The sequence below is a fragment of the Malaclemys terrapin genome, chromosome 5, assembly GCF_027887155.1.
Source record: "Malaclemys terrapin pileata isolate rMalTer1 chromosome 5, rMalTer1.hap1, whole genome shotgun sequence".
Lineage (NCBI taxonomy): Eukaryota > Metazoa > Chordata > Testudines > Emydidae > Malaclemys > Malaclemys terrapin.
The window spans coordinates 2,745,921-2,773,524 of record NC_071509.1 but is presented as its reverse complement, the minus strand read 5'-3'; the positions used below and the strand labels follow the sequence as shown (position 1 = coordinate 2,773,524).

The window sequence follows — 27,604 nt, the reverse complement described above, 5'->3', positions numbered from 1 at the left end:
GCGGAGTAATTAAGTCGATGTAAGAGGTGAGTTAGGTCGGTGGAAGGGACCTGGTAGTGTAGACACACACATTATTAGGTGGTGGTAAGGTGGTTTCCATCAACCTAAGTTTGTATTGTAGACCAGGCCTATGTTATGGAACCGGCTGTGCAGGTTTTGCAAACTTTTCCAAGTAGACCCACACGTGAAAAACACATCGAAAGACAATATTTGTAAGAGCTCTTCAGAAGTACCAACAGCTCATACCTGTGGGGGCGATCAGCTGTTACCTGAAATGTAGATCAGCTCTATTCAAACAGGGAATTGCTACCCTTTATTGTCAGCCACACGTTTGAAAATTGTAAGGGGGCAGGAGGGGGAAGTATTGTCAGCCCAGTATGTTCTCATTTCTCGTAGGCCAGAGAAAAATGCAACATAAAAGCAAACCACGCTAAGCCTTTTCATCTGAGGAAAGGTATTAGTCAAATCCCCAGCTCACGAGAAACACAGAAAAACAGCGGCTTGACATGAGTAAGCTGAAAACGTGCACCTCTAGAGTTGACAATCTTTGCCAATTACCGCTGCAACGCCTGAAGAGGGACTCAAAGGAAAGTGACATTTGGAGGGGGGGGGGGGAACATTCTCTGAGTTTTAATCTGCAAAATGGAGCTCATGAGCTCTGGCAGTCGAGGCAATTATCATAGTTGATTCAACTTTTCTATGTAACAATTCAAGCTTTATGAAGCATCTAAACTGGTTGCTAAGGGCACGGCAGGGCAAGAACAAAAGAAAGCAATAAGATAAATAGCATCTGTTGGAACCACCAAGATTTCCCCTTTGAGGCTTTCAGAATCTTTAGGTCGAATGATTCATAGCTCTGTCAGTGGCTGACAGTTCACCCTACCCTCAAGAACCAATGTTTTAGGGGAAAACACACATTTTGCTCCATATTAATGATGTTTAGCATTAACAGAATGCTTTTCATCAATCAATCTCAAAGTGCTTTGCAAAGGTTTTCCTAAAGGAAATGCCCAGAGGCCTGCACTGAGATCAGAGCTACAATATGCTAGGTGACATATACACTCATAGCAAGTCCCTGCCCCAAAGAGCTTCCAGTGTCAGGCATGGTGGGGCTACTCCTGAGCCATGGACCTGAGAAGCCTGGGGTCCTCAGCCTTGGGGCAGTCCATCTGGTGGGGCTACCCCCAGTGAACCAGCAGGAAGCCAGGCAGGTTTCTGTTGGAACCCTGTCCCTGCTTGTGATCGGATGAAAAGTCATCAAACTTGACGTGTTTCTGCAAAATACTTCAGATTCCACCAACTGTCATTCTCCGACAAAACAGTCATCGGAAAAGTTCCAACCAGCTCTCCGGTGACCCGGGCATCCAAGACCTCCAGAACTCTCGGCATTAAGGTACGAGACCACAGTCCAGGGAACAGCTACACCCGGGTCAGAACACAGCAGCTCAGCAACAGGGACCACCCCAAGCCCATCACCCTGTGTCCCACTCTGCCTTGACTCCTGGAGGGACAAGCTGAGGACTTGAGTTCTCACTACCCAGTCTCTTCATGGGACCAGCCCACCCCAAGAGAGCATGACCTCCCACCACAGCGATGTTCTACTGGGACAATGGAACCTTTCTTCTCAAAGGGCAGGCTCGGGTGTTCAGACAGGGCTTTGGAGTGGAGCCCGGAGCTGGAGCGCGCAGCAGTTCTGGAGCAGTGGAGCTGCAGGTTTTTGCCTGGAGCTGGAGCGGAGCCGGAGCACAGCTCCAAAGCCCTGGTTCAGGAAACACCTTCAGAGGCAGGCCACTCGCCTTTTGTGAGAAGCCAAGGTAAGCAGTCAACCTCTGGGCTTTCAGAGCAAAACGCAAGCCCCACTTCTCCCACCAGCCTGCCCACAAGAACCCTGGCAGGAAACAATGACCCCCAGTCCCGGCAGGCTGGAGGAAAGAAGAATATCTTCATGTGCACTGCATAACTTTGGCAGGCATCCAGTACCACCAATATGATGGGCACAGTATAAATAACCAGGATAGCTTCCTTTCTTACATTTGCCTAAAGAGCTACTTGTTATGAGAACACGGATCAATAAGTCAGTCTAAGAGCCTGATTTATCGTTCAGAAACAGAGGCCAAAAGCAAACTCTCTGGCAACGCTTCAAATGGGGGTGTGTTTTCCTGCCAAGCTAAGCTGACATCTTTAATACACCCTATGTGGCTATTTATTGTACACAGAAGAACCACCAGGCCCCTAACCCATAAGGAGGACTCGGAGCCCAGCTCAATTAAAATTAAAGCAGGCTCCACCCCTCAGCAGCTTTGTGAGGTGCAGATGGGACTTAACCAACCAGATGGAGCTAAAACTCACCCAGCCAAAGGGTCTGTGTTGGGGTTTTTTGGTTGTTTTTTTAACTGTTTGACCCCCTGTTGTTTTTCAAAAGGCACAAACATTCCTGGGAAACAAGTTTCAATGTCTTGTGCACAAGTATCCTGAGAAAAACTTTATATGGTACGCTTCCTCCCCCAATCAGGGGGCCCGAATGAAAGCCTGTGACTTCTGATCCATCCCGACTGAAGCAACATGGCTCAGATTTCAAATTGTCCTGTAGTTTGTGGATCGAATTTGCAGAGTGATTTGCCGACACGCACCCAGAAAAACTATTTCAAGGAAATCACGATCTGCGCACACAGCCCAAAGTGTGTCACATCCTCCGCTAGTGACTGGTCCACACAAGGATTACGACAGTTTACTACTACCACAGACTAGCTGACTGACTTCTTCAGCTCATGGGGTAGAGGCCTGGGGTATGGTACTAGAGGTTATGGGTTTGAATCCTCCCAATAGCCTATTCAGTGGGTCTGTATATGTTGATCTTCAACAAGCAGAAAGAAACTAAAATCTGTTGTGTTACCTAGTCATGAAATAATTGCTCATCTCCAATTACAAAAATATACGTGATTTACATATGCAAAATGTATTGATTCACATGTATTAATCATTCAGATTTAGGCTTGGAAGAATTAGATTTTTTAATGAGTAAATGTCAATTTCACCATACTCTCACAAACCGACAAAAAAGTAGTTCCACTGATGATAATCGAAATGTACAGCTAGGCCAAGTGAGATCGATGCTGCTTGAGAACTGACCAGAGTCTGAGTTAAGGATATTTATTTTGTGCGGGTTTACATGTGATGCTGATGATATTTTAATAGTTATCAAAGCTTTTAGGTTTTTGAATCTTAGTGTTTACGGTCATTAAATAATTATTGTCCAACCCCCGCATTGTCTGACCGTCAGAATGTCCCACAACAGCGAAAATGTAAACAGATAAAAATAGAAAAATGTTTAAAAATAAATCTTGACATTATCCATCAAAATGATAACACCACAAACGGAATTCTGCCCCGTCTACTGATACGTCGGTAGCACCTAATAGCCTCCATTAGTGTTGGGACCCCATTGTGCTAGGGGCTGTACAGATATAGTAAAGGACAGTTCCTGCTACAGGAGCTCAGTAGGCAAGTGACCTCTCTCTTGTGTGCAGGGCATTCCATTCTAGACACACGGGTTACTGAACAGCCTCCTGGTCAGTATTAAGACTTAGCGTTTTTAGACTCATCGTTGTAATTTGCAAAATCCAAAGCCACTGAAGCATGCAGGGGCCTCTTCCAAATTATCTTTATCTTCTCAGCAGATGAGGATTTGCACGTCCCCTGGGCAGCTCCCAAGGTTACTGCACCCTGGGGGGAGTATCACACTTCTGGACAGGTGTTTACAGAGACGCAGCTGTGTGAACTGGGCAGTCGCAGCGTGGAGAGCACAGACGCAGCTGTGTGAACTCTCACGCCGCCCTTGCCCGTCAGTGAAGCCTGTAGGGCACATGCAGTGCTCTGCTCCTGGTTGAGGACTGCCCTAGAATTCCCAGAGCCGAGTTCAGAGGGGACGGAGATGGGGCTGTGCATTTCCCAATGGCAAGCGGCTTTATTAGAGTCTAAGGGAACTAAGGGGTCAGAGCCAGTAAGTGCATTAGGAAAAGCAGGTACCAGGAGAGGGTGGGAAGAGTTGTGCTGAGATAGCCCCTCTCCCACCACCCACTTAAAACTCCCACCGTCTCCCAGACCATGATCTTGCTCCCATTGAAGTCGAAGGCAAAATCCCCATAGACATCCGTGGGAGCAGGATCAGTCCCCGAGAGGCTACATTTCACCAGCCTGGACTCCCTTGCATCAGCGTCCTAATGTGTAACTTACACGTCCCCTCCAAATCTGGCCCTGCGAGGCAGATCTTTGCTATTTGATCGCGTAGCCCAGCGCCTGTTCCGTGCAGAATTGTTCCCTGCAGCATCTGGATGGAGACAAACTCAGACGGGGAGGTGTCTACAGCCCCACTTGCCCGCTGGGCCAGCAATCCACAGGCTCGCAGGAGCGTTGGCAGAAGAATGGGTCGTGGTGTCTCATAGGCAGAGAAATTCTTTATGGGCATCATGGGCGCTCCGCTGCTCTGAAAACTCCGGAATTTTGACTGCGTGGGAGCACGGGCTGACGGTGCCGAGCCTGAGAGACTGCAGCAGGAGCGGGAGAGACTGGCAGAATGGGAGCGGCACAGGCCAGACCGCCTGGGTGCTGCCTCTCCTGGTCTCCATCAGAGCCATGAGGATCTGCACCCACTGATCTGCTGCAGCCATCACTGCTGTAATGAGGAGGGAGAAGGGAGGGAATGATCAGACAGATCAATTTCATTAACAACCTGCCTTCGGAGCAAGGAGGCACCTGGCAGCAGAGGCTGGCAATTCAAAGGAGGCTAGTGGAAAGGAGTGTAGGATGGTACAGCTGTATGTCACTCAAAAGAGCGACGAATACTTTAGCAGGGCACTTGGGGATTGAGGGGGGGAGATGTCTCCAAAGCCTAGCAAATTTTAGAAGTGCTAATGGAACAACCCCCATCCTTCCCTCCCCCCAACTTACACCTTCCCCTGCAGCACTGGAAACCTAACCGAGACAACACTGCACATGAAAAGCAGGAAGCGAAACTCATTATAAACAAGAGTGAAACAGGTCAGTGTGGTTTCACTGCCGAAGAAGAACGAAGTGAACAAACAAACATCAGTGGTAAAAGGCCAGACGGTGGAACCTGAAAAGGATTTTAAACTTCTAAGATGTGATAATGTCCTACAGGCAGGCCTGCTGACAGCAATTCTGGGCCCAGGGCAGAACAGTCAATGGGGCACGGCCAGGGCCTCCATATGCCTGCCCGGCTGCCTTCACCGCCGCCGGTACCACCACCCACGCCTAGGAGCCCTGCCTGCCCGAGTGATTTAAAAGGGCCCAGGGCTCCCGGCCACCGCTACTGCACCGGCGGGCCCCTGGGCCCTTTTAAATCACCTGGGCCCCTGGGAATTGCCCCCTTTGCCCATCCATCTATCGGCAGGCCTGTGATACATGAGATGCCATTTTTGGGGTCAAAATACAACGTTTTTTTAGCCTAAAGATATTGCCATGCAAAAACCCTTCTTCCCAGCAGCCCGACAACTCACTGGTCAAATCCAGATCAGTGCTGTCTAAATGTCAGACACCAAACCCTGCTGCAGCACCTGAGCTCGGTTTGGGTTTAGATGGCAATGGCTCATCCCTGGAGAACTAAACAGGATCTCTCAGTCGCTCAGCTGCAACCTACTCTCAGAACCACCCCTGGTAACCACACAGCAGGCCCTGAGCAGATTCTCCCACACCTGCCGTGGCCTTACTAGCTCTTTTGAAGGCAAGCGCGGAACAAAGGCCGAGGGAAACCTAAGGATCACTCTTCATGAACAAGACCTTCCCCGCCGGTAACAGGAGGATGGGGGCTTTCCCTCTCCATGGGATCTTTTCTCGTGGCACCCCTAGGTTTGTGGGGGGGAACATCAAGCCCTGTTCTGCTCTCTGCTTCTTGAATCCTGGCTTGACTTTAGCGTTCGTTCGGCTGCTCTTTACTCTGGCGGCCTGGGGGGTTTGATTTCAGGCTCGCAATCTCTGTCCACAGCCTTCACCGAAGAGCACTAATACTTCGCTCTTAGCTAGAGCTTTTCAGCCACAGCTTTCCATGTGCTTTGCAAAGGGCAAATAGAATTCTTCCCATTTGCATTGAGGCGAAGGCCAGAAAGGACCATTAAAACGCTCCGGTCTGACCTCCTGCATAACGCCAGCCAGTGATTCCCGCAGCAGGCACAGGAACTTGTGGTTGAGTTAGCACTTCTCTTTCAGAAATCCACAGCATGCCTCAGTGAGTTGTTCCACTCGTTAATTACTCCCGCTGCTAAAAGCTGATCATATTCCCAGTTTGAATGTTACTGACTTCAACCTCCAGCTGATGGATCTTGTTATGCCTTTGTCAGTAGATTAAAGAGACCTCTAGGATCAATGGTTCCTATGGGGAAACTGAGGAACAGCAGTGCCGAGATGGGGCTCTGAAAAGCAGCTATGTCCTACTGGCACCTTCCTTCTCAGCAGACCCGCTCCCTGCATGGACTGAGCCGTGTTTCCTGAGCTGTAAACACAGTTTTAGTGTCTTTACTCCTACTAGCCCTGTGGAGCCTCCAGCAGAAGGAACTGGGCTCTACCCTGGCTTGGGCATCAGCAGCAGAACAAGCTAACTATGGTCCCAGCGCAAAATCCCTTTTTTGGTGACGGAGAATCCAGCTTGACTCTCCGAGCCCCAGGGGGTCGGGGGTGGGGATCTGCAGGCCCAGCAGTTGGAGACACTTTCTTATTGTCAACAGAGCAGAGTTGATGCAATGAACATGGTTCCCCACAGTGCTCATCACTGTCACTTTCCCACGCTGGGACTCCCTGTGCTTACTGAAAAGCAGAGATAGGTTTTCTCCTCCTGCAGTGCAGGGTGGGCTGGGGATGGGGCACTGGACTGGGAGTCTGAGAACCTAGTTTCTCTTCCCGGCTCTGCTACTGCTCCGCTGTGCATCCCTGGGCATGCTCCCTTCCGACAGCAGAAGATAGGCTGGGAAAGCAAATCCCTTGATTAATTCTTTAACAATTAGCAAACGTGGCAGAGAATAACAAACGTGGGTTTAGGGGTTAAGTGCCATGTCTCGGAAGGACAGAAATCCTACTTGCCCGGACTACAACCCGCTACCTTGAAGGATTAATGAGTTTAATACAGATTTCCTTCCCAAATGTCAGCTCTGAAATCAGCCTCGCTGTATCCAGGTACAACAGAACCCTGCCCTCAGCCAGGCGCACAGGGAACGTTCATTAGAGACAAATGATTCCAAACAAGCAGTTCAAGAACCGGAGAAATCTCTGCTCTAGACACAAAGCTCCCTGTCTAGACACACCCACCAGGACCAAGAGACGGATTCTCAAGATAATTCAGGTCTGTTGTGCTCAGCTGCTCTCTTGCAGAAGCTGCACTTCGCTGACAGTAAAATTACACCCGAGAGCCGTTAAACTCCCCACACACCGGATTCCACAGAACCCGGTCCAGTTACTAACTTGCTGGTTTGATCCAATTCGCCTCCAATCCACCGTAGGACCTGGCGTTTCAATACTGTTGACAGACTTGATCCTGCAAGGGGTTCAGAATCCTGGCCCCATTCCAGCAAAGCACTTCTGATCACGGCGTTTGAACTGCAAGGGAAGCACATGCCTAAGTGCTTTGCTGGAACGGGACCAGTGTTCCGAACAGCGGGCAGGACCGAGCCCTAATTTCCTGGGCTAACGAAGATCCAAAGACGTTGTACGGGACAGAGTGCAATGATGAATTGCTGAGGGGCTGCAAAGGAAACGGGAGAAAGGCTCAGACGAGATCTGACACACAAGAAGGTTTTTTCCTCCAAGGAGCAGATGCTGTGGAGGAGAAGGGTGTTGCCCCAGTGCACAGAACATGCGAAGGGATGGAGATAAAGCCAGTGCCGGGTGAGAGGAAGGGAAAAGGAAGACAAGAATTGTGAAATAAACTGAACGTGTGCAAGGCATGTATCTGACCAACACTACACTAGTATCTGAGCACCTCAGAATCCTTAATGTATTTCTTCTCACAGCACCCTGGTAAGGCAGGGCAGGGCGATTGCCCAGTGCTACAGCTGGGAACGAAAGCACAGAGACTGAGTGACTTACCCAAGGTCACCCAGCAAGCCGGCGGCAGAATGAGGATTTGAACCCAGATCTCCCAAGCCTTACAGAAATCAATGACAAGCCAAGGGAGCTGGCTGAGAACAGGGCGACTGTGCCCAAAGCGGCCAGACCCGCCGCCTCAGGAGTAGGACTCACCATTTTCCGTTGCATCTGACAGCTGCTCTCACCAGCTGCTCACTCTTAACAGCTTCAGGAAGCCGTACGCCGGAGACGGTGACAGATCCAGGAGAGAGACTGTCACTGATGGGCTCGGACTGGCCGCTGCTGACCAAGCCAGGAGCCTCACACCCTGCGAGTGTGGATAAGATGTTGGGCAAGTGCCAAACCTGGGCTCTTCTACTACTTGAAGCGAAGCACAAAGTAAAGCGAGGCTCCCGTGCCAAGGCTGAAGAGTGTAAAATCCCACCTGCTCGGCTCGGCCCCGCCCGCTGCCCCGCAAGAGAGGAGCGTTCCCAAGGGTGTTGGATCAACTGAAACACCCGAGGTGCTTTAATGGCCGTGCAGAGATTGAAAATACATCTCAGAGAGAACGAACGCTGAGTCCGACGTGGTGGCGCTGGTGGGAGCCTGCATAGCCCAGTCCCAGCCTGGGGAATGAACTCCCACAGGGACAAAGAACCATCACAAACCTCCCCCGTTCTGTGCCGAGGGCTGGGTGCACTTCTCTAGCCGGCCTCCTCTGACATCGACATGGCGCAGCGCAGGCATAGTAAATATGTTCCAAAAACCCTCTCATGACAAACCTCTCCACTGCACACACAACTGTCCCCCGGGGAGCTGATGAGAGAACAAACCACCCGGGATCGATACGATCCCCACCGCCGAATGCAGGGCTGGAAGGTGCTCAGATACCACTGGTGAGGGCAGGGTAGGAACCCGCCCAGGAGGAGCAGCCAGAGCTTCTAACTTCCATCCCACGCCTCATCCACACCGCACTGCTACTACTGAATGTTGCGTTACTGCAAGTGACCCTGTACAGTCCAAGTTACTCATCTGTGTGCACCAGTGGAGAAGGCATCGGGCAGGGAGCCAAGAGGCTGGAGTTCTGGGTCAGAGCTGGGAATGGAAGTGCTGTGTTTCCACCCAATGCCCGTGCCTCAATTTCCCCATCTGTAAAATGGGGCTCGCAATGACCTACTTTGGTAAGCACTTTCAAGATCGATGGACCAAAAGGGGCTTTACGGGGGTACAGCACTGCTATGAGAGCGAATGAATCACGCTGTCAATGGGAATTCCAGGAGGGCTTCATGCTGCCCATTCAAAGCAAGAGAGGAAGGAATTTACTGACTTCCAGTTCTGCGGATCTCAACAGAAAACTGACATGACCCCTCACAGGTTTCAGTCTGACCCACAGCCACCTGGTCAACATCAACTAAAGTAAATGAGCATATTTATGTGCACCTCTCCCCCCCCCCCCCCGCAGAGTTTTGAGCTGAACAAACTGCCTTTAGATGTATAAACCCCTCTGACCTATCAAAACCCACACAATTTACCAATTAACTGTATAGACACCCACTACTCCAGCCTGTGTGTGCCAGCTTCAAAAGATCCCCCTGTACAATACCAGGCATCAAAGCCCTGCTGGGGTCAGCTGCTTGCTCTCTGCAGCCTACGCAAGCCCACAGCTGCTTTTTAATGATCCCCCCTTCTCCCCTCGGCTGATCTAAAATTCTCTTCGAAAAACAGTGGCTGCATGACAAACCTTTGAAACAAAAGGGCTCCTTAAACCCTGCTTGCAGGTGATAAAACCAGAGTGCACCGAGCATCACAGCAGAGAGTTTAAAACGAGATGGTGCAACCCCCTCAAAATGTGGTTTGGGGTTTTTTTCCAGGCATTTTGTGAGCCCTCGTTATCTATGGGGACGGGCAGCAGAACTTCGCTAAGCAGACGCGAAAGGAGGAGCTCCGCCGTGGACGTTCCTGGACAGCGTCCTACAGAGCGGGAAGGGACAGGCTGACGATGCCTTTGTCCATGCCGCCCTCCCCGATGGCTCCCACAAGGCCTTGGGATGGGGTGCGAGAGGGGATTGTGTGCTGCCTGGGCCCCCTTCCGAGGGGCGAGTCTTTACGCATCACCAGGACAATCTACCAGAACGGCCCGTGCGGCGTCTGTGCCATGCCCAGGTCTGCCCAGCCTCAAGGAGCTGAGGCAGCCAGACACTCCGGGTCTTTGGAATCTGAACCCAAGGGGCAGGGTGGGTACTGGGTGGGAGTCGGCCAGGTGGTGGCTGCAGGAGTCCCTGGGCCAGGTTCCCTGGCCTGTGCTGGACTGGATGGTCAGAACGGTCCCTTCTGCCCCTGCAAGCGATGAGTGCACAGCCACTCCCAAAGGGGGGCAGGCAAGGACCCCCCACTAACAGACCCAATACCCCCCATCAGCCAAGCAGGACCGGGCGGATTCCCATCACTCCTTGCACATCAGCCTAGCCTCAAAGCGGAAGGCCCAGAGTTTGCACCGTCCCAGGAGCGCTCTGCGGTTCCAGCCACACCCGGCGCTGGGCTAATCCGCTCTGCCTGCCCGGCCGAGGAACCCGCACAGGCCTCGCACCAGGAAAGAGTTCTGAGCCACGGAGAGGACAGTCCACACACGCCTCCCAACTGGGACTTGACAGACTTGAGCAGGGAGACAGAGAGTCGTCCCACTGCGTTTCCAGCACAACCACGGGACAGGAGCCCATCAGATCCCTTCCGCTGGCACTCAGGCCGTCTGCCACCTCACTGCCAGCCTTGCGATAGAGCGGGCTGCTGGGGGAACCACCGATGCCTCTGGAGAGGCTCAGCTCCCGCACTCAGGTCCCTCATCCCAGCTGGAGAGGTGCCCCCGAGCCTCTAACGAGCAACCCCGGGCACGGGCAACTCTTCCCAGCTGCCCACCTGCGAGGCCAAGCTCCGAAGAGCTCCACCATCTGCTCTGAGGGGCAGCTCCTGCTGACAGCACGAGCGGGCAGAGCGTGGGGGGTGAGCAGAGCAGGATGGAGGTGCAAGGCCGCTGCACCCTGGGACTGCAATGGGCGCTGCAGAGCACAGGGGGGAGATGTGTGAATGTGGGAGCAGGGCTATCCTGGCTTGGTTGGGGAAGAGGATTTCATTTTGCAGGTACAGAACTTAACTCTACAGGACAATTCTTCACGTGGGTTTGTAGGATCCCCCCACTCCATTCACTGCGCAGCACATCTACGAATGGAACCGAGAGCCCCATTCAAAGCCCATGGGATTCTTTGGGTCTAAGGGTGCTGGATCCGGCCCCAGGTGCACAGATTTCAGGACAGAGGAGAGGGAAGGGCTCAGTTTCCTCAGCAGACTGGGACAGAGAAAGCAAAGAACAGAACTGAATGATGGGGAATTCAATGGATGCCGCCCACGGTGTCGGCGGACAGTTGGGAATTTATTTCCTTGTGTTATCTCTGGCACTCAGAACCTCACACAGTGGCACTCACTTACCTTTGACTGAGGTCCAACCACAACTGCAAACCTCGCGTGCCCTGTGGAGCGCGGCGCGTATCATTGCTTGTCACTAGAGAGAGCTGCTGGAACAAACTGATTAGAGCGACGAGATTCCTGCACAGTACCAACTGGATGTTGTCTTTGCCATCAACATGCAAGTGACTGGCTTCTCCTGACGCGTGCCACAGCCCAGACCGAGCTGCTGCGGACCACGGACAGCAATAGAATGAAAATAAACAAAGAAATAAATCACCTTTTAGTATTTAAGCTGCAGGATGTTTTCCTTTCTCCTCTGACACTAGGAAAACCAGCAATGGATTTGGGAGAGGAGAAAACGGAAATCTACTTTCCTTTGCTCCCACAAAGTGGCTTGGTTTTGAAATCAGAGCCGCAATGTTACAAACAGGCAAAGAGCTACTTTTAATATATATATAGGTTAGGCTTGACACTCAATAAGCTTCTGTATTAAAAAGCCCCAGAGGAAGGTTTTCCAGTGTACAAGGTGGGGGATAGACACACAGCTCCTACTGAAAGGCAGGGCAGGGACACAACTCACTTCCAAGTAGGGTATCAATCATGTCCCACTTCAGAAGCCTGCTGGCACCCCAATGCATCCACTGAATGGACTCTTTGGGAAGCCGTTTGGCGATCTCAAAAGGTCAGGGCTGCTAACGGGCAGTGTCCTGTGGAAGAGCCTAGCAGAGGATGGAAAATCTCGCGGGGCGCATGTGACCAGCAGGTGGTCCTGGCTCACTGCCTGTATCCATCTGAAAAGGGGAGGCAAGGATGCCAATGCATCCTAGTCAGAGGGTAGCATCTGGACCAGGCCAGTCTGTTCCGCAAGGAAACATTCAAAGGGCTTCTGATCCATTGACAAGAACCCCGGTGTTCTGGGCCTAGGAGGAATCACTAGCGAAATGCAGCAGCTTTAATTAGAGTCCCGGCGTTCTCAGAGCCTTGCTCTGGGGTCACGGATCTCCCTGCCAAGGCAGAACCTGGGCCAGCTCCATCTGGCGTGCCGCTCTCAGAAGCAGCCGAATTATGCTGAGGGCTTGGCATGCTGGCAGCCTGCAGCCCTGCTATTGAGATCATACAGACGACTTCTTTGCAAGGTTGTCACAGGCCAGAGGAGAGGTGATAGCTCTGACAGATACTATATTTCCACATGAGAGTCACAAGCTGGGCCGCCCTTCAGAGCAGCATCCCAAGAACGAATGTCAGATGCTGCAGGGTAATGGAGAATTCAAAGGGTATCATGGACCCATAGGATATGCCACTGGGATAAACTTGTACTGGTTGCCTTCTTGGGGCTGATCTCCTTGGGTAGGTTACATCAGCAAGGTAGCGATGCTAGAGTTAGGTTTGAGGCAGCCCGTTCGTTGTTTGTTTCGCAGAGGCCCCAGCTCAGATCGGGGGCCCACTGTGCCAGGTGCTGCACAGATACATAATGCGAGACAGTCCCTGCCACAGAACGCTTGCAGTCTGAATGGGCCAGACCCACACAGGGTGGGAGGGGAAACTGAGGCACTGAGAGACCTCCTCCTCTCCCCCCCAAGAGCACACAGCAGGTCTGTGGCAGGGCTGGAAACAGAACCCAGTCCCGTGCTCTACCCAATGGAGCTCCACAGCATTTTAGGCACCTATAATCTTTAACGGGACGAATTTAAAAATGGGGGGGGGAAATTAACGAACTGTCAAGTCTTCCAGGGGCTGAGATCTGGGAAGCTCTGACTGATTCTCCCCAGGGGAAAGGGTGGAAACCCCCCGGCCTGGGACAGTTGGAATTGGCCTCGAAGATAAGCAATCAAAAGTGCAGTGGGGAGCCTGGCGGAGAAGCACTAAACCACCCAGCAGGCGAGCAGGGTTTTTTCCACCCTAGATCCCAGCCCATGAAGCCTCGTTATGGGGTCACACAGCAAGCGCTTCTATCTGGTTCAGGGTGAACGCTGCCCAGCTCCCTCCTCGGCCAGCCAGCTTGCCACTTGTTCTGCGCGTCTGACCCCGTGCATTGCTCTGCGGGCCCTCATGATACCGCGCAGCCCGCAAGAGGATACTCTGCTAGCTAGGGACTGTTATGGCCCCCGTCACCTCAGTCTGAGCAGTCAAGTGTCCCAAAAGATTAGCCCCTCTAGTGAGTGCCGAGCTGGGAAAGAAATGGCTGATGAGAGAGCCCAGAGGAGCCTATGGTGCTCACTCGAGTGGCTACCTCTGGACAATTCGCCATCACGGGTTTTGATTGCAGGCTGCTTCAGTGTGCTCTCGTATTGAAATCGCTGAGGATGCGGTAAAAGGCAGTTTCCGACGGGGCCCATTGCCCCGATCCGGCCCTAGATGTCCAACTCAGCATCCAAATGCATCAAAGGGAAAACACAATGGAGCCTGGTACAGCAGTCCTGGTGGCGAAGGGGGTCAGAGCCGGAGCAGAAACCGTTTTTCTCACCTTTGTCGCTTAGACCCACTAACATCTGCGCTCTGATTTTTGCTCTAACTGCTCTGGCTACGCCATTGGGGCAGGTAAATGAACGATTACCCCCCCCCCCCCAAGCTGCCACAGCACCAAAAACCCCTTGACGGGTGCCTCCTGCCCCCAACACTGGCAGTGAATTTGTGAGCATTCACTCGGCATCTTGGGCAAGTAGATCTGTCTCCTACCATAGGAAACACTGGGCAGCCCAGACGGCTAATTGGGGGCCAGCTGTGGTGGTGGCCAAGCTGTCTCACTGGGACAGAGACCCCAGCAACTCATTTCACACAAACCAAGTGAGCCCAGGGAATAACCCCCCGTCCCTGCTGACTGGATTGGAATTGGAGATTTAGCAGCTAAGAGACTCCCTACCCCATGACTTGACTCATGCATTGCGGGGATAAAGGAAAAGTAAGTACCCGGATCACCAGACGGGCTCACCTGGTCCGTCTAGCCTCTGGCACAGAAATGCTACACCCAGGAGTACTATATGTTTAGCAATAGCCCCTCAGCAGGCTTATTTCCCCATTCCTGCTCCGTGCTAGAGGTCCCTGTTGGTTTGTTCCTCTGAGAGGAAGGCACTTCCTCTGGGCTCAAACAAACAGCTAACGCCCCAGCTCTGGGCTCCTGAAAGAAACCAGCGTGTGTCTGTGACTGTCCTAGCACGGCTGGGAGCCCTCGCCTGAAAGCCGTCAGCTGTCTGATCTGCTTCTGCTCTAGAGGCAATGTGTGCCTGTTTGTCACCGGGTGCATGACACAGCACTGGCAGGAGCGGCAAAGCCCTCTGTTTCTAAGCCACCCGAGTGGAAACCATCAACCAGTGGAGTACTGCAGAGAGTCCCATCCTAGTGCGTGACCTGCAATCGAATGGATTAGGCACAGCGTTGCAAGTCTGGACTCCTGGGTTCAAGGCCCCTGACTCGCCATGTGACCTTGGGGGAGTCACTTCATTTCTCTGTACCTCTGTTTCCACCCCCTAAATTAAATGGGGCAGCACGTATTTGGTCAAGTGCTTTGAGATCCGTGGTACAGAAGGGCTATCGGTACAAAGAACTAGTAGGATCACATGCAAGTGTTTGGAAGTACATGGGTAGGAAACTATCCAGTACAGGCAGGATGATGAATGGGATGATCCTATAAAAGTCTCTTCCAGCTCTGAGTGTTGAAATGCTTTGGTATGTCAGAGAACCTGCCCACAAAGCTGCCAGAGTGGGGCGGGGCGGAATCCGGCACTGTCTCTCAGAGTCATTCAACCCGAAACAAGTGCAGGTGAGGAGAGGTTGGGACAAGACGTGGGGCAGGAAAGGACACACCAGCGCAGAACAGGGGAGCGGCAGAATGCAGCCCAGCTGGATTTACACGGCTAGCCTGGCAGCTGAGATGCTCAAGGGGGAGAAAAGATAGAGGGAAACCTAAGCACCCTGCAACACAGGAGTGAGAACGAAAGGGGTGTGGGGATGGAGGTCTGCCTCCAGTTGACACAAGAGATGGGGGGCTGGAGGGAGAGGGAAACACACCAAGACAGAAGGGAGTTAAGACTTTCAATGTAAGTTGCGTTTAGAATAATATATAAAAAAGAATATATGGAGATATACCTATCTCATACAACTGGAAGGGACCTTGAAAGGTCATCAAGTCCAGCCCCCTGCCTTCACTAGCAGGACCAAGTACTGTCCCTGACAGGTTTTTTGTTGTTGTGTGTGCCCCATATCCCTAAATGGCCCCCTCAAGGATTGAACTCACAACCCTGGGTTTAGTAGGCCAATGCTCAAACCACTGAGCCCCCATTAACAAGAGAGAGAGAAGATACAGGGGTGAAACCAGTGACATTGACAGAGACTGGGGTGTGATCAGTGACACAGACAGCAACACATGAGTGTGCAAGACTACTCATGTGCACGCGCATCAGCTACCCCAGGCCTAGCATTTTGCACGTGCATTCTGGGCACTTTTGCAGATTTGGGGCCCAAGAAGGAGGTGAGAGTCCTGGGGGCAGCACAAGCCCCTTGGCTCTACGTCAAAGGTGGGGTCCCAGCTGGAGTCCCAAGTCCAGAGGCCGATCAGGCCACCTCACGGGTGAGCCTTTATGGACCGATCACATGGATGGCCAGATGGGAGCCGAGAACAGATGCAAGTGACCTCCCACCCTCTCCGGGGACCCAGGCCAGGTCTCTCCTGCACAGCTGCTCCATGGGGAAGGGAGCTCAGCCTCCTCCCCCAGGTTGTTAAAGGGGTCACACAGGGTGGGGGAGGGGGCTGTGTTGTTGCACTGTTACCCCTCCATCTGCCTGGGGAGGGTGAAAAGATCATTGGCACAACAGGCCCCCTTGCCAGAGATTGCTACGGTGTGGCAGACACACACACACACGCACACACACAGTATGCGAGCGAGCTCCTGCATGGTGTGGATGGAGCCCTGTACTTTGTCTCTAGGGAGGGGCAGGACTGGACAGCTCCACAACCAATCCCGATGATTCAAGCAGTGCACCCCAAATGCAGAACCTACACAAGATGACCCCACAACATTTGGCGGGTCCGTGTAATAGGCTGGCAAGGTTCTTCCCACCCAGTTAGCTGGTGTGAAATCTGCTAGGAAAGGGTTAAGTGGCTCAGAAGCAGATGGGAGAGGCTCTCTGGGGAGAGAAGATTGAGGGTGTGGGCTGAGCACTGAGGAGGGAGGAGCCCTGGGAGACAGCTTAGCCTGCAGCGAAGGTTTGAGATGACACTTGTTACCTTACTGGGGATGAATTTGGAGCTGAGAATGGCAGAGAAGGGGTGACTCACCAGGAATTTAAAATCACTTTGGGAACTAGAAATGAATGCCATCTATATCAACCCCAGAAAGTTGTAGAAGTGGAAGAGCTGGGCTGCAGGCATTCCAGTTCAGTCTTATCAGCTCCCAGCACATGCAGCAGGGCCCAAAACAGGGTCAAAGTCCACAACAGAAGAGAGAGATTTCACTACAAAACGAACAGTCAAACCCTCATGTGCCTTCTGTTTACAGCACCCCCACTCCCAATCCATCTCCCATCCCGGGGGTATCCATTACCGCACCCCTAGTGCGCCTCTGAACTGGTCATTTCTAAAGAACCTTGAATGCTGGGTCAGAGGAGATAGCTGTAAAGTAACCACAGCACAAATTGTGACCCCGTGGAAACACCGGTATTCTTTCTGCAGCTAATTACAATCCAGCGCAATCACCCCAAATGAAAGATGTTAAATAGCCAGGGTTAATGGCCATTCTGCAGCTGCAGAGGTAAAAAAAAATCTAGAAACTGGAAACTAAATTCCCTGGGGGTAGGAATTGTGTCTTGCCATGTGCAGGCCCAGCACCCTACCCAAAGGGGCCCCAGTCCTGACAGGGGAGCTTTCAGCATCGCCACAACAGAGATAATGCCACTAACAAATCTTATTCCCAGAACTGTGCAGATGCCATTAACAAGCTGTGGAACTCATCGCTGCAGGATGTTAGTGGCAAACAGCTCAGGGTTAGATTGTGTCTTGGACATTGTACCCATGCAAGGGAGGTAGAGGGAGAAAGAACCCCCCCCCCCCATACCCTTTAAGGGAGACCTGGCTCTTGGGTCCAGGCATGAGTAAGTATTTACTCACTGCCTAAAGCAGATGGGCCAGGAGGGGAAAGGAACTCTCAATCACTGGCCAAAGCGGCTGAGCCAATCAGGGGAGTGAATGCGGGGTTACTAATTTACTGCCCCTCTACTTACAAGCAGGGAAGGAACCATGTAGAGGGGTGTCTGGGAGCCACCCTGCCTCCTTGGGCAGTGCCATTTACAGCCCACCAGATCTGTGCCCAAACTCACATCCTGTCCCTTAGTACATTTCCAGAAGGCAAGGCGTCTGTGGTTACAAAACCCAGCAGCGAAATGCACTACTTGAAATGAGATCTTGTACTTACTGGACATTTATACACACGTGGGAGGAAAACAAGATCTGCTTGGAAACTGTCACATATTCCATCACATCAGGGCAAAGGACAGAAACATTGCCAGGAGAGCCCCAAACTCAGCAGTAACACAGAGGTGGAGGCGAGCACAAGCAGAGGTTTCAGCCAGTGGCGGCTACACATACAAGCAGATAACCCTTCCCCTCTTTAACCCCCAAACTGATTGTCTGTCCCAATGACATTTGGAAGGAGATGGAGGGATATTCGGTGCCACATGCAGAACTGTTCTATGGTTAGCTAAAGCAGATTGTTTGACTGGCACCAAATGGCACTGGGTTTGCTTTCTAGAGACAGAAAGCAGCGCTCTGCATTGGAAAGTGTACGGAGACTAGCACCACTTCACTCCGCCGGAGCTGCCAGTCTTTGGCACCCACCATGCTTGCGCTTCAGGATTAAGTCAACCTGGCTATGAGAAATCAGGACGAAACCTAACGCGAGAGGCCGATTATCCCACAGCTGCTGTTGCTGGGTTCTTGCACCTTCCTCAGCAGCACTTGGTGCTGGTCACTGTCCGAGATACTGGGTTAGATGGCCCTCAGGTCTGCTCCAGTCTGGCAGTTTCCAGGTTCCTACAAATCAGCTTCTTCCTCAAACACTTGCCCAGTTCTTCCCAGAATATCCCTTATGCAGGAGGTAAACTCCCTCCCTCCCAAAAAAGAAATCCATAAAGCCACCACCTTAGCTCCCTGCAAAAATCCCTCCTTAAGATTCACCTCTGCCGTGCTGAGGAACGAATCCCTATGCAGGCCATGAGCTGTGGCTACTGTTTACTGTGCAGTTTGTTTAACTGTTGTCTTGCCTTCCACCCTCTCTTTGTATCATCCCCCTGCTGCATGTTGTCATAATGCACGACTGAGCTCTTTGGAGCAAGGGTTGTCCTTTCCCTCCATGGCTGTGCAGCTGGGGCCCCGACTGCAGCCTCTAGGGGCTAACAGAATGCATACTAAGAATAATAGTCACCATAGTTTTCATCCTCCTCCTGAGTTTTAGTGGCAAAGACAAAGTGGTGTGTAAAGTTTCAAAGGCACACAACAGAATTCTATTCTTTCAAAAAGAATGAGTTTCCTGATCACCACTTGTGGAATGAGATTAGAAGGTTAAAATCAGCAACAGAATTGGAGGAGAAATGCCTTTTCTACAGGCAGAAACACACTCCCACACCCAGTGACTGACACAAGAGACTCAAGGACGCTCACTATTATTCCCACGTTGATGTGTGGGCAGCGTGCGATAAGTCAGCACACAGGGAGGAGCGCCTACTGCCTACTGTGACTCAGTGAACAGAGCAACATGCTGTCATTGTATGCAAGAACTTGATACTTACGAAGAACACCTACAAAAGATTGTGTTTGTCTTGTTCAGGTTTCCATCATATGGCCCAACCCTCCAGAATTTTCGCTGCAGTTGGGAACAAATTAATGCTAGAATCAGGCTTCACTTCAAAGAGGAAATGTGCGTCAACCCACAATGGCAGAAACTCGCATAGGTTCAACACAATGGGCTTCAACTGCTAATGATACACAACGCTGGGTGAAATCTAGTTATTGGGCTACAGTAAGTTTCAAACGTTCTCTCTCGCCATATTAAAAGTATTTATAGTGCAAAACAACAAAAGGGACAGGAGGGTGAAGAGGGTCAGATTCTGATCTCGGTGTAAATCTGCCCACATTGGGAGTTGCTCCAAGGTTACACCTGGGCCCCCAAGATCAGAACTGGCCCTAAAATCTTGAAAACAGAATTTATCCCTTTCTTGGTAAGAACACAGATGACCCTGTGTCGTGTTTTCTTATTCAACTGTGTTTCTCAAATATTATAAACCCCAAACAAGCATAACACACTAACAACATGTGTCATGTCCCCTTCTAGTGGCTAGTCCAATAGAGGATAATTACCTACTATTGCTGTCAGCTGATAGAGTTACTCCTTTAGTTCAAGTGATAGAAACATCTGTGCTGCTGTTCAGAAGGTCACAGGTTCAAACGCTGTTGATGACCCAGGCCAGGAGGAGACAGGTTGTTAGGTGAACAGAGATGAATTTATTTTTCAAAGCATTTTGAAGGAAGCACTACTCCTGTAACTGAAAACTTTCTTCTTGGGATTCCGTTTAGACAAATTTAGATTCCATTTAGTCCACAGCCCCAAAAGACCAGTCAGATAGCCGGGAAATAGCTAGAGCAGAGGGACATCTTGGCCACGCCCTCTTTCCTCAGCCACGCTCCCTCTGCTGGGGCTAGAAGGGGAGCACAGAAACTGCCCAACTCGCCCTACAATCGTCCACATGCAAGAGGAAACCTCCGCTGGCCCTTTAAGGAGGGCTGCAGGCTGGAATGGGGCCGAGGAGCTGGTGGCCAATGAGATGTAAATCTCAGGCAGTAAAGCAGGGTGCTAAAATTCCCAGGGTTTATTAACCCTTCACTGGCCACTGGTAATAAGCACCACTTGCGCTTCAATGCACAGACACATCAAGAGTGAAGTTTTGATCCAAAGAGGCTCTTTCCCACCACGCTGTCCCTGTTCCTCTGCGTTACTGTCCCTTCAGCCTCCAGGGTCGGTCCGGGATTTCACTGGGAGCCTGCGACTGCTGCTTCACTGGCCAGATGAGATGCAGAAGCCGGATCAGCCAGTGAAGGAGTGGGGCAGGGGGTACTGGGAGGCAGAGTGGTCTCGTGGTTAGTGAGCTCGTTGGGGCAGGGAAGTCTCAGGACGTGTGTATATAGCACATGACCCAGCAGGGACCCCAGTGACAACTGGCACCTACAGGCACTGCTGCGATAAATACAGGTCTAGGAAACCCAGATATCCCATGTGATAGCCCCTGCAATTATCACTGGGATGCCCCACTCTGCCCATACTGCTGTCATGCAATATCTAAAACCCCCCTCAGCAGGGTTTGAACCTCAGGCCTTCAGCAGCACAGCGCAGACATCTGCCACTTGCGCCGAAGCAGTGGCTCCGGTTGCCAGCAGGAGTAGACTTTCATCCGCTCTCTGAACCCGCCACTAGGGGGTGTCACTTTACAATCACGTTACATTCACATCAGAGAGCTGCAATGGGTGCCAACCTAATCAAGTGCTAAATGGCTTCTATCACACAGTGCCCGTGTACCACGCTGATGGCAGGGAAGCCATGTGCCCCTGGAAGGCAGGAACATCTCTGTTTTAAGGGCACATTCTGGGGATCCTCTTGGGTTAGTCATAAGAACGGCAGTACTGGGCCAGACCAATGGACCATCTAGCCAGTATCCTGCGTTCTGACAGTGGCCAATGCCAGGTGCCCCAGAGGGAATGAACAGAACAGGGCAACTATCAAGTGATCCAGCCCCTGTTGTCCAATCCCAGATTCTGGCAGTCGTAGGCTTAAGAATACCCAGAGCATGGGATTGCATCCCTGCCCATCTTGGCTAATAGCCACTGATGGACCTATCCTCCATGAACTCATCTAGTTCTTTTTTGAACCCAGTTATACTTTTAGCCTTCACAATATCCCCTGGCAACAAGTTTCACAGGTTGACTGTGCATTGTGTGAAGAAATATTTCCTTATGTCCGTTTTAAACATGCCGCCTATTAGTTTCAATGGGTGATGTCTAGTTCTTGTGTTATATAAAGGGATAAATAACACCTCCTTTTTTCACCTTCTCCACACCAGTCATGATTTCAGAGACCTCTATCATATTCCCCCTTAGTCGTCTCTTTTCTAAGCTGAACAGTCCCAGTCTTTTGAATCTCTCCTCAGGTGGAAGCTGTTCCATCCCCCTAATCATTTTTGTTGCCCTTCTCGGTACTGTGACGGGTTCCCCCCATGGTGTCACCTGGAACTGAGGTACCGCTGAGCCCTCTGCCTCCCCAGCCTGGACTCCCTCTGACCCCGTGATGCTGAGACACGCTACAATCGCCTCCGGGACGTGCTCACACAGACACTCACGGAGGCAGGGACACACCCAGCTGCAGTTACATGAAGGCTTCTCCCCAGCTCCACAGCCTAGGACCCCACAGCTGTACCGCCCTGACCAGGATATGAATTATTACCCTGTCCGCCACTTCTAGAGTGCACAGACTCTTGTTCCTGAGCTGAGATTTCCCCCAAGCACATCACTCAAACCGCACTGTCTTAGATAAAATATGAAACAGATTCATTAACGACAGAAAGGTAGATTTTAAGTGATTATAAGGGATAGCAAACGGATCAAAGCAGATTACCTAGCAAATAAACTAAAACTCAATATAAGCCTAATATACTATATAGGATTTGAATCAAGCAGTGTCTCACCCTGTTAGATAGTATAAACCGTCCACCAAGCTTCCATACACAGGCAGGCTTCCTTCTTCCTTGCCTGGGACCAGCACTTCCCCCAGTTCAGTCTTTGTGTGGGGAGTGAGGCCCTTTGGTGACGTCACTTTCCCCTTTTATAGCTTATTCCACAGGGCGGGAACCCCTTTGTTCCAAGCCAAGCTCCCAGCCCAGTTTGTGGAAAAATACAGGTACCAAAAAGGAGTTCAGTGTCCTGTGATCTAGTCACAAGCCCTTGCATGTCCCGATGAATCATGGCAGCCAGTATCCATAGGCTGGCTGAAGCATCCCCAGGACAGTTCATCGGGTGAAGATAAGCTTTCCCAATGGCCCATTGTCTTTGCTGATGGGCCATTCAACTCGAGTAGACCATTCACAGTGTGCGGCAGAACGGATGTAAAGATTTGGGGGTGTTACCCATGACAAGCACATTTGAAATAAAGATGCAGAGTCAATATTCATAACTCCAGATACAAAAATGAGACATTCATACTAATAGGATAATCGTATTAGCAAACCATCACTTTTCCATTGACACCTCACCACACATTCTCTATAAGATGCATCCTAATTATGCCATAATCATATCACAATCAAACCACTCTGATGAATATGGGGTGCAGAGTGTCACAGGTACCTCTTCCAATTCTAATATATCTTTTTGGGGGATGAGATGACCAGAATTACACAGTATTCAAGGTGTGGGAGTACCATGGACTTATACAGAGGGATTATGATATTTTCTATCATATTACCTAGCCCTTTCCTAATGATGCTAACAGTCCGTTCGCCTTTTTGACCGCCACTGCACATTGAGCAGATGTTTCCAGAGAACTCTGACTACACAATGACTCCAAGATCTTTCTAGAGTGGCAACAGCTCATTTAGACCCCATCATTTTGTATGTATAGTGGGGATTATATTTTTTCCAAGGTGCATTACTTTACATTTATCAACATCGAATTTCATCTGCCATTTTGTTTCCCAGTCACCCAGTTTTGCCAGATCCCTGCATAACTCTTTACAGTCAGCTTTGGACTTAATTGTCTTGAGCAATTTTGTATCGTCTGCAAATTTTGCCACCTCACTGTTTACTCCTTTTTCCAGATCATTATGAATATGTTGAATAGGACCAGTCCCAGGACAGACCCCTGGGGGACACCACTATTTACCTCTCTCCATTTTGAAGACTGACCATTTATTCCTACCCTTTGGTTTTCTTTCAACCAGTTACTGATCCATGAGAGGACCTTCCCTCTTCTCCCATGCCTGCTTACTTTGCTTAAGAGCCATTGGTGAGGGACCTAGTGAAAGGCTTTCTGTAAATCCAAGTACTCTAGATCACCCTTGTCCACATGCTGGTCGACACCTGCAAAAGAATTCTACTGCTAGCCCTGGTTTCTGCTGCTAGGCTCTGGCCACCTAAAGGAGCTGCTGCCCAGCTGGGAGGATGAAATCGGTCCCCGGCTGGCTGAGTGCGTGCACTCCCCTAATGCCTTCCTACACCTGGCATGTCACATGCTGATACCCCCTCATTCTACGAAGTCATTATGCGGGGGGCATTAAGGAAAGAAAGACATTCAGGGGATCACAGGGTCTATACAAATAAAACTACCTTCAAGTAAACACGTTTGCCCTTCTGAACATCTGTAGGCTGGCGCCGGAAGGGCGGGTCTTACCTTCAGCCACTGGCGTGATGCTGATGACTTTAAGGTTCACGTTTGGAAGCGGAATGGCACAGACGTCCTTCCCCAGCCTTTGAACGGGAGGCAGAAGAAACGTGATTTCGTATTTGTGCAGTATCTTCAGAAACCCTACCTGGAAGGGGGGAAAGAAATGCAGGTTGCAGGGTCACCTTTGCCATCGTATTGAACACTTTGCAGCAACAACACCAACCACCGAAGTAAAATAACAAGGTGCCAATGAGAAAGGAACTGAATCCGCGGGAACGAAGCCTAGTTTGAGGGGCAGGCTGGTCATTGTAGTTCTTTGTGTGACCGTAGTCAACTGAGATCAGGGCCTCACTGGGCCAGGTGCTGTACAAATACCTAGTGAGAGACGGTCCCAGCCCGTTTATAAATCTAAATAGGGAAGATGGAGAAGGGAAGGATTATTACTGTCATCACACAGAGGGGAAACTGAGGTACACAGTTACACAGGGCAGAGCAGGAAATAGAAGTCAGATCTACAGACACCCAGTCCAGTGCCTTAACCATGACACCACCCAAAATAAATGATTAGAACAAGGGACCAGGGATCCGGAAGCTCCGAGTTTTCATCCCAATTCTTCCGCCAAGTCAGTGTGGCCTTTGTCGCTCCATGCCTCACTTTCCCCACCTGGAAACTGGAGATGGACGGTTTCACCAATGTGGGCGCAATGCTTTGAGGGTGTCTGACGAACGGCGCTGTACCAGGGCAAAGCGTCGCTCGGGACTTGGGTTGGAGGCCAAAGAAAGAGAACAAGTGTGGGGCACGCGCTTCTCTTTCGTGTCCCAGCTTGTTGCAGACGGGCCGCAAAGAAAAGGCAGCTCTCATTGTGCTCGTCAGGCAGAGAGTCTAGTGGGGGTGCAGGGAAAGGCCCCCAGGCTGATCTGCTGCTGGGATGGGTTCCTCAGATATCAGGATAATTCTCCACTGATGTTCCCTGGCTGGGGTGGGGGGGTTGCACAGCTGGGAGAGGGAATGTGGGGGTGGGGGTGATACAGCAGGGTGCAGGAGACTTGAAGGGCATGAAAATTGTGGTTTCACTACTAGGAAAGTCACAGCACCCAGGCCCTGATCCAACCCCCTATGTCCCTAAGCACCCTAAGTCAGTGGCATGGCACCAAAAGCAGGGGAGGAGGGCAGAGCTGATCAAGAAGTCCACTTTTTTTGTTTGACATGAAATTTTCACATGAAAAAAATTCTGGTTTAGTCAAAAAAAAAGTTTCATATTTTTGCCAACCCCCCCAAAAAACAGTTTTTGGGGTTTTCACAACCGAAAATCAAAATTTTTCTATTTTAAACTGTAAATTTTGGGATTTTGGTTTTGGTGTTCAAAAACCAGGAACAGAAATCGATTGGTTCTTTCTTAAATAAAAAAAATGTTGTTGTTGTTTTAAAAGGGGTTTTTTATTTAAATGAAATGCTGGTTAATTTAAAAAAAATATTTAAAATTAAATTTGAAATTCAAAACCTATGTTAAGGCCTAAACTTATAATAATCTACTAAAATCATTTAAATTAAACACAAAAAAGAAATATTAATCAGTATGTTTGCTGCCAAGTTAAGAAAGTCAAACCACTGAACTGGTCGAAGTCACTGGCTAAGACCCAGAACCACAGTTTGCTGAAGTGCTAAACCAGCTTTTGACAGCAGGAGTCTCTTCTGGGGAGTACAGAAAGAATATTTTCTTCACTTCAGTTTGTTCACCCAGTTCAGTTCAATGACTAGTTCATTCAAAGTTAAGAAACCAGTTCAGAGTTGAAAAAGCAGAAAAGTTTGTTTTCCCCTTCCAATCTATGAACCAAAACAAGGTGTTAGGGGATGAGATCTACTAGTTCTAAAATCTTGAAAGACATAACTGAAAACAATCAATTCAATATACTACTTCTACCGATAATACTTCCTATGTTTAATAAATCAGTTTATTTTAAATGCAAACCATGCTTTGATAAAAAATTTTGCTTATGGTACCAGCTCATTTTTTGATAAAAAATTAAATGCTGTTTTTGTGCATTTTAAATTCAATTTGAATGACAATCCAAATAGAGCCTGAACCAATCACAAGCAAATTAATCATCTAGTAAATAAGAATGGCATAATTCACCATTTCCTATCATAATAAAATATTAAAAATTAAGAATCTGAATAAATGTAAGTCAAGCTAAATAACTGCTTAAATAAGCAATGCATATAGTGTAGTCTCCTGGTTAGCAAAAGGAAACACCAACTTCAGTGTAAAGGTTCCATTTAGTGGCAAATCAACATGTTTTAACGGCTAGCAACCAATCTAAAAAAATCAACCTTTCTTTAGGAAAATACCTGAAAAGTACAAATGAAAAACATAGAACCACAGGGTCAGAAGGGACCACAAGGGTCATCTAGTCTAAGCCCTGCCACGATGCAGGATTTCTTGTGTCTAAACCATCTAAGACAGGTGGCTCCAGCCTCCTTTTGAAAATCTCCAGTGAGGGAGCTTCCACAACCCCCCTAGGCATCTGTTCCATTGTCCTACTGTTCTGACAGTGAGGAAGTTTGTCCTGAGATTTAATCTCAATCTGCGGTGCTGTAGTTTGAACCCATCGCCTCTTGTCCTGCCGTCTGTGGCAAGAGAGAGCCACTTTTCTCCATCTTTTTTATGGCAACCTTTCAAGTGTTTGAAGATTGCTATCATGTCCCCTCTTTTCCAAACGAAACATACGCAGTTCCTTCAGCCATTGTGCATATAGCTTGCATTCCATTCCATCCCATTCCTTTGATCATCTTTGTCACTGACCTCTGGATCCTTTCCAGTTTCTCTCCATCCTTTCTATACATTGGTGACTAAAATTGGACACAGTTCTCCAGCTGAGGCCTCCCCAGCGCCGAGTAGAGCGGTACTGTCACCTCCTGTGACTTGCATGCTATGCCTCTGCTAATGCAACCTACACTGCATTTGTTTTTTTTGCAACAGCAGCGCATTGCTGACTCATGTTGAGGTTGGGATCCACCCCAACTCCCAGATCCTTCTCAGCAGTGCTGCTGTCAAGCCAGTTTCCCCGCATTCTGTATTTGTGCATTTGGTTTTTCTTCCCTAGGTGTAGCACCTTACATTTCTCTTTGCTGATTTTCACTTTGTTGTCTGTAGCTCAGTTCTCCAATTTATCAAGAGCCCTCTGAATTAAAATGATTAAAATAGTTTCCTGCCTCCAATTAAAATCAGCCATTAAAAATCAATCCGCTCTGCCAAAAAAACAAGATGGGGGTGTAGCGGGGCGGCCTGGCTCCCAGGCGCCCCTGGAAGGGACGAGCCAGAACAGCCGCCAGAGTGGGCGGAGCCACCGCCGCCTGTCTCCGCCCCCCGGAAGTTAAGGGGCAGGACAGGAAGTATAAAGGCCAAGCCACAGCGCTCGGTAGCTGGCCGGCAGCGGGAGAGGACAGACGCTGGTGCCCAAACTCCCGCGGGCCTGAGCCGGCCAAGAGCCCGGTATCCAGAGGAGGACTGGCCGAGCCTGCCGAGAGCCCGGTATCCTGAGGAGGACTGGCCGAGCCTGCCGAGAGCCCGGTATCCAGAGGAGGACTGGCCGAGCCGGCCGAGAGCCCGGTATCCAGGGGAGGACTGGCCGAGCCGGCCGAGAGCCCGGTATCCAGGGGA

At 50.3% G+C, this 27,604-nt stretch overlaps 1 protein-coding gene across 2 annotated transcripts in view; it reads right to left on the bottom strand.

The window, feature by feature from the left end:
- ADISSP (adipose secreted signaling protein) overlaps positions 1–27,604 on the bottom strand; it is a 161,262-nt gene that overhangs the window by 27,511 nt on the left and 106,147 nt on the right. For both annotated transcript variants that reach the window (XM_054029817.1, XM_054029816.1), the window contains one exon: positions 23,949–24,087. In XM_054029817.1, coding sequence (XP_053885792.1) covers positions 23,949–24,087 — 139 coding nt within the window. The remainder of the gene's footprint in view (positions 1–23,948; positions 24,088–27,604) is intronic.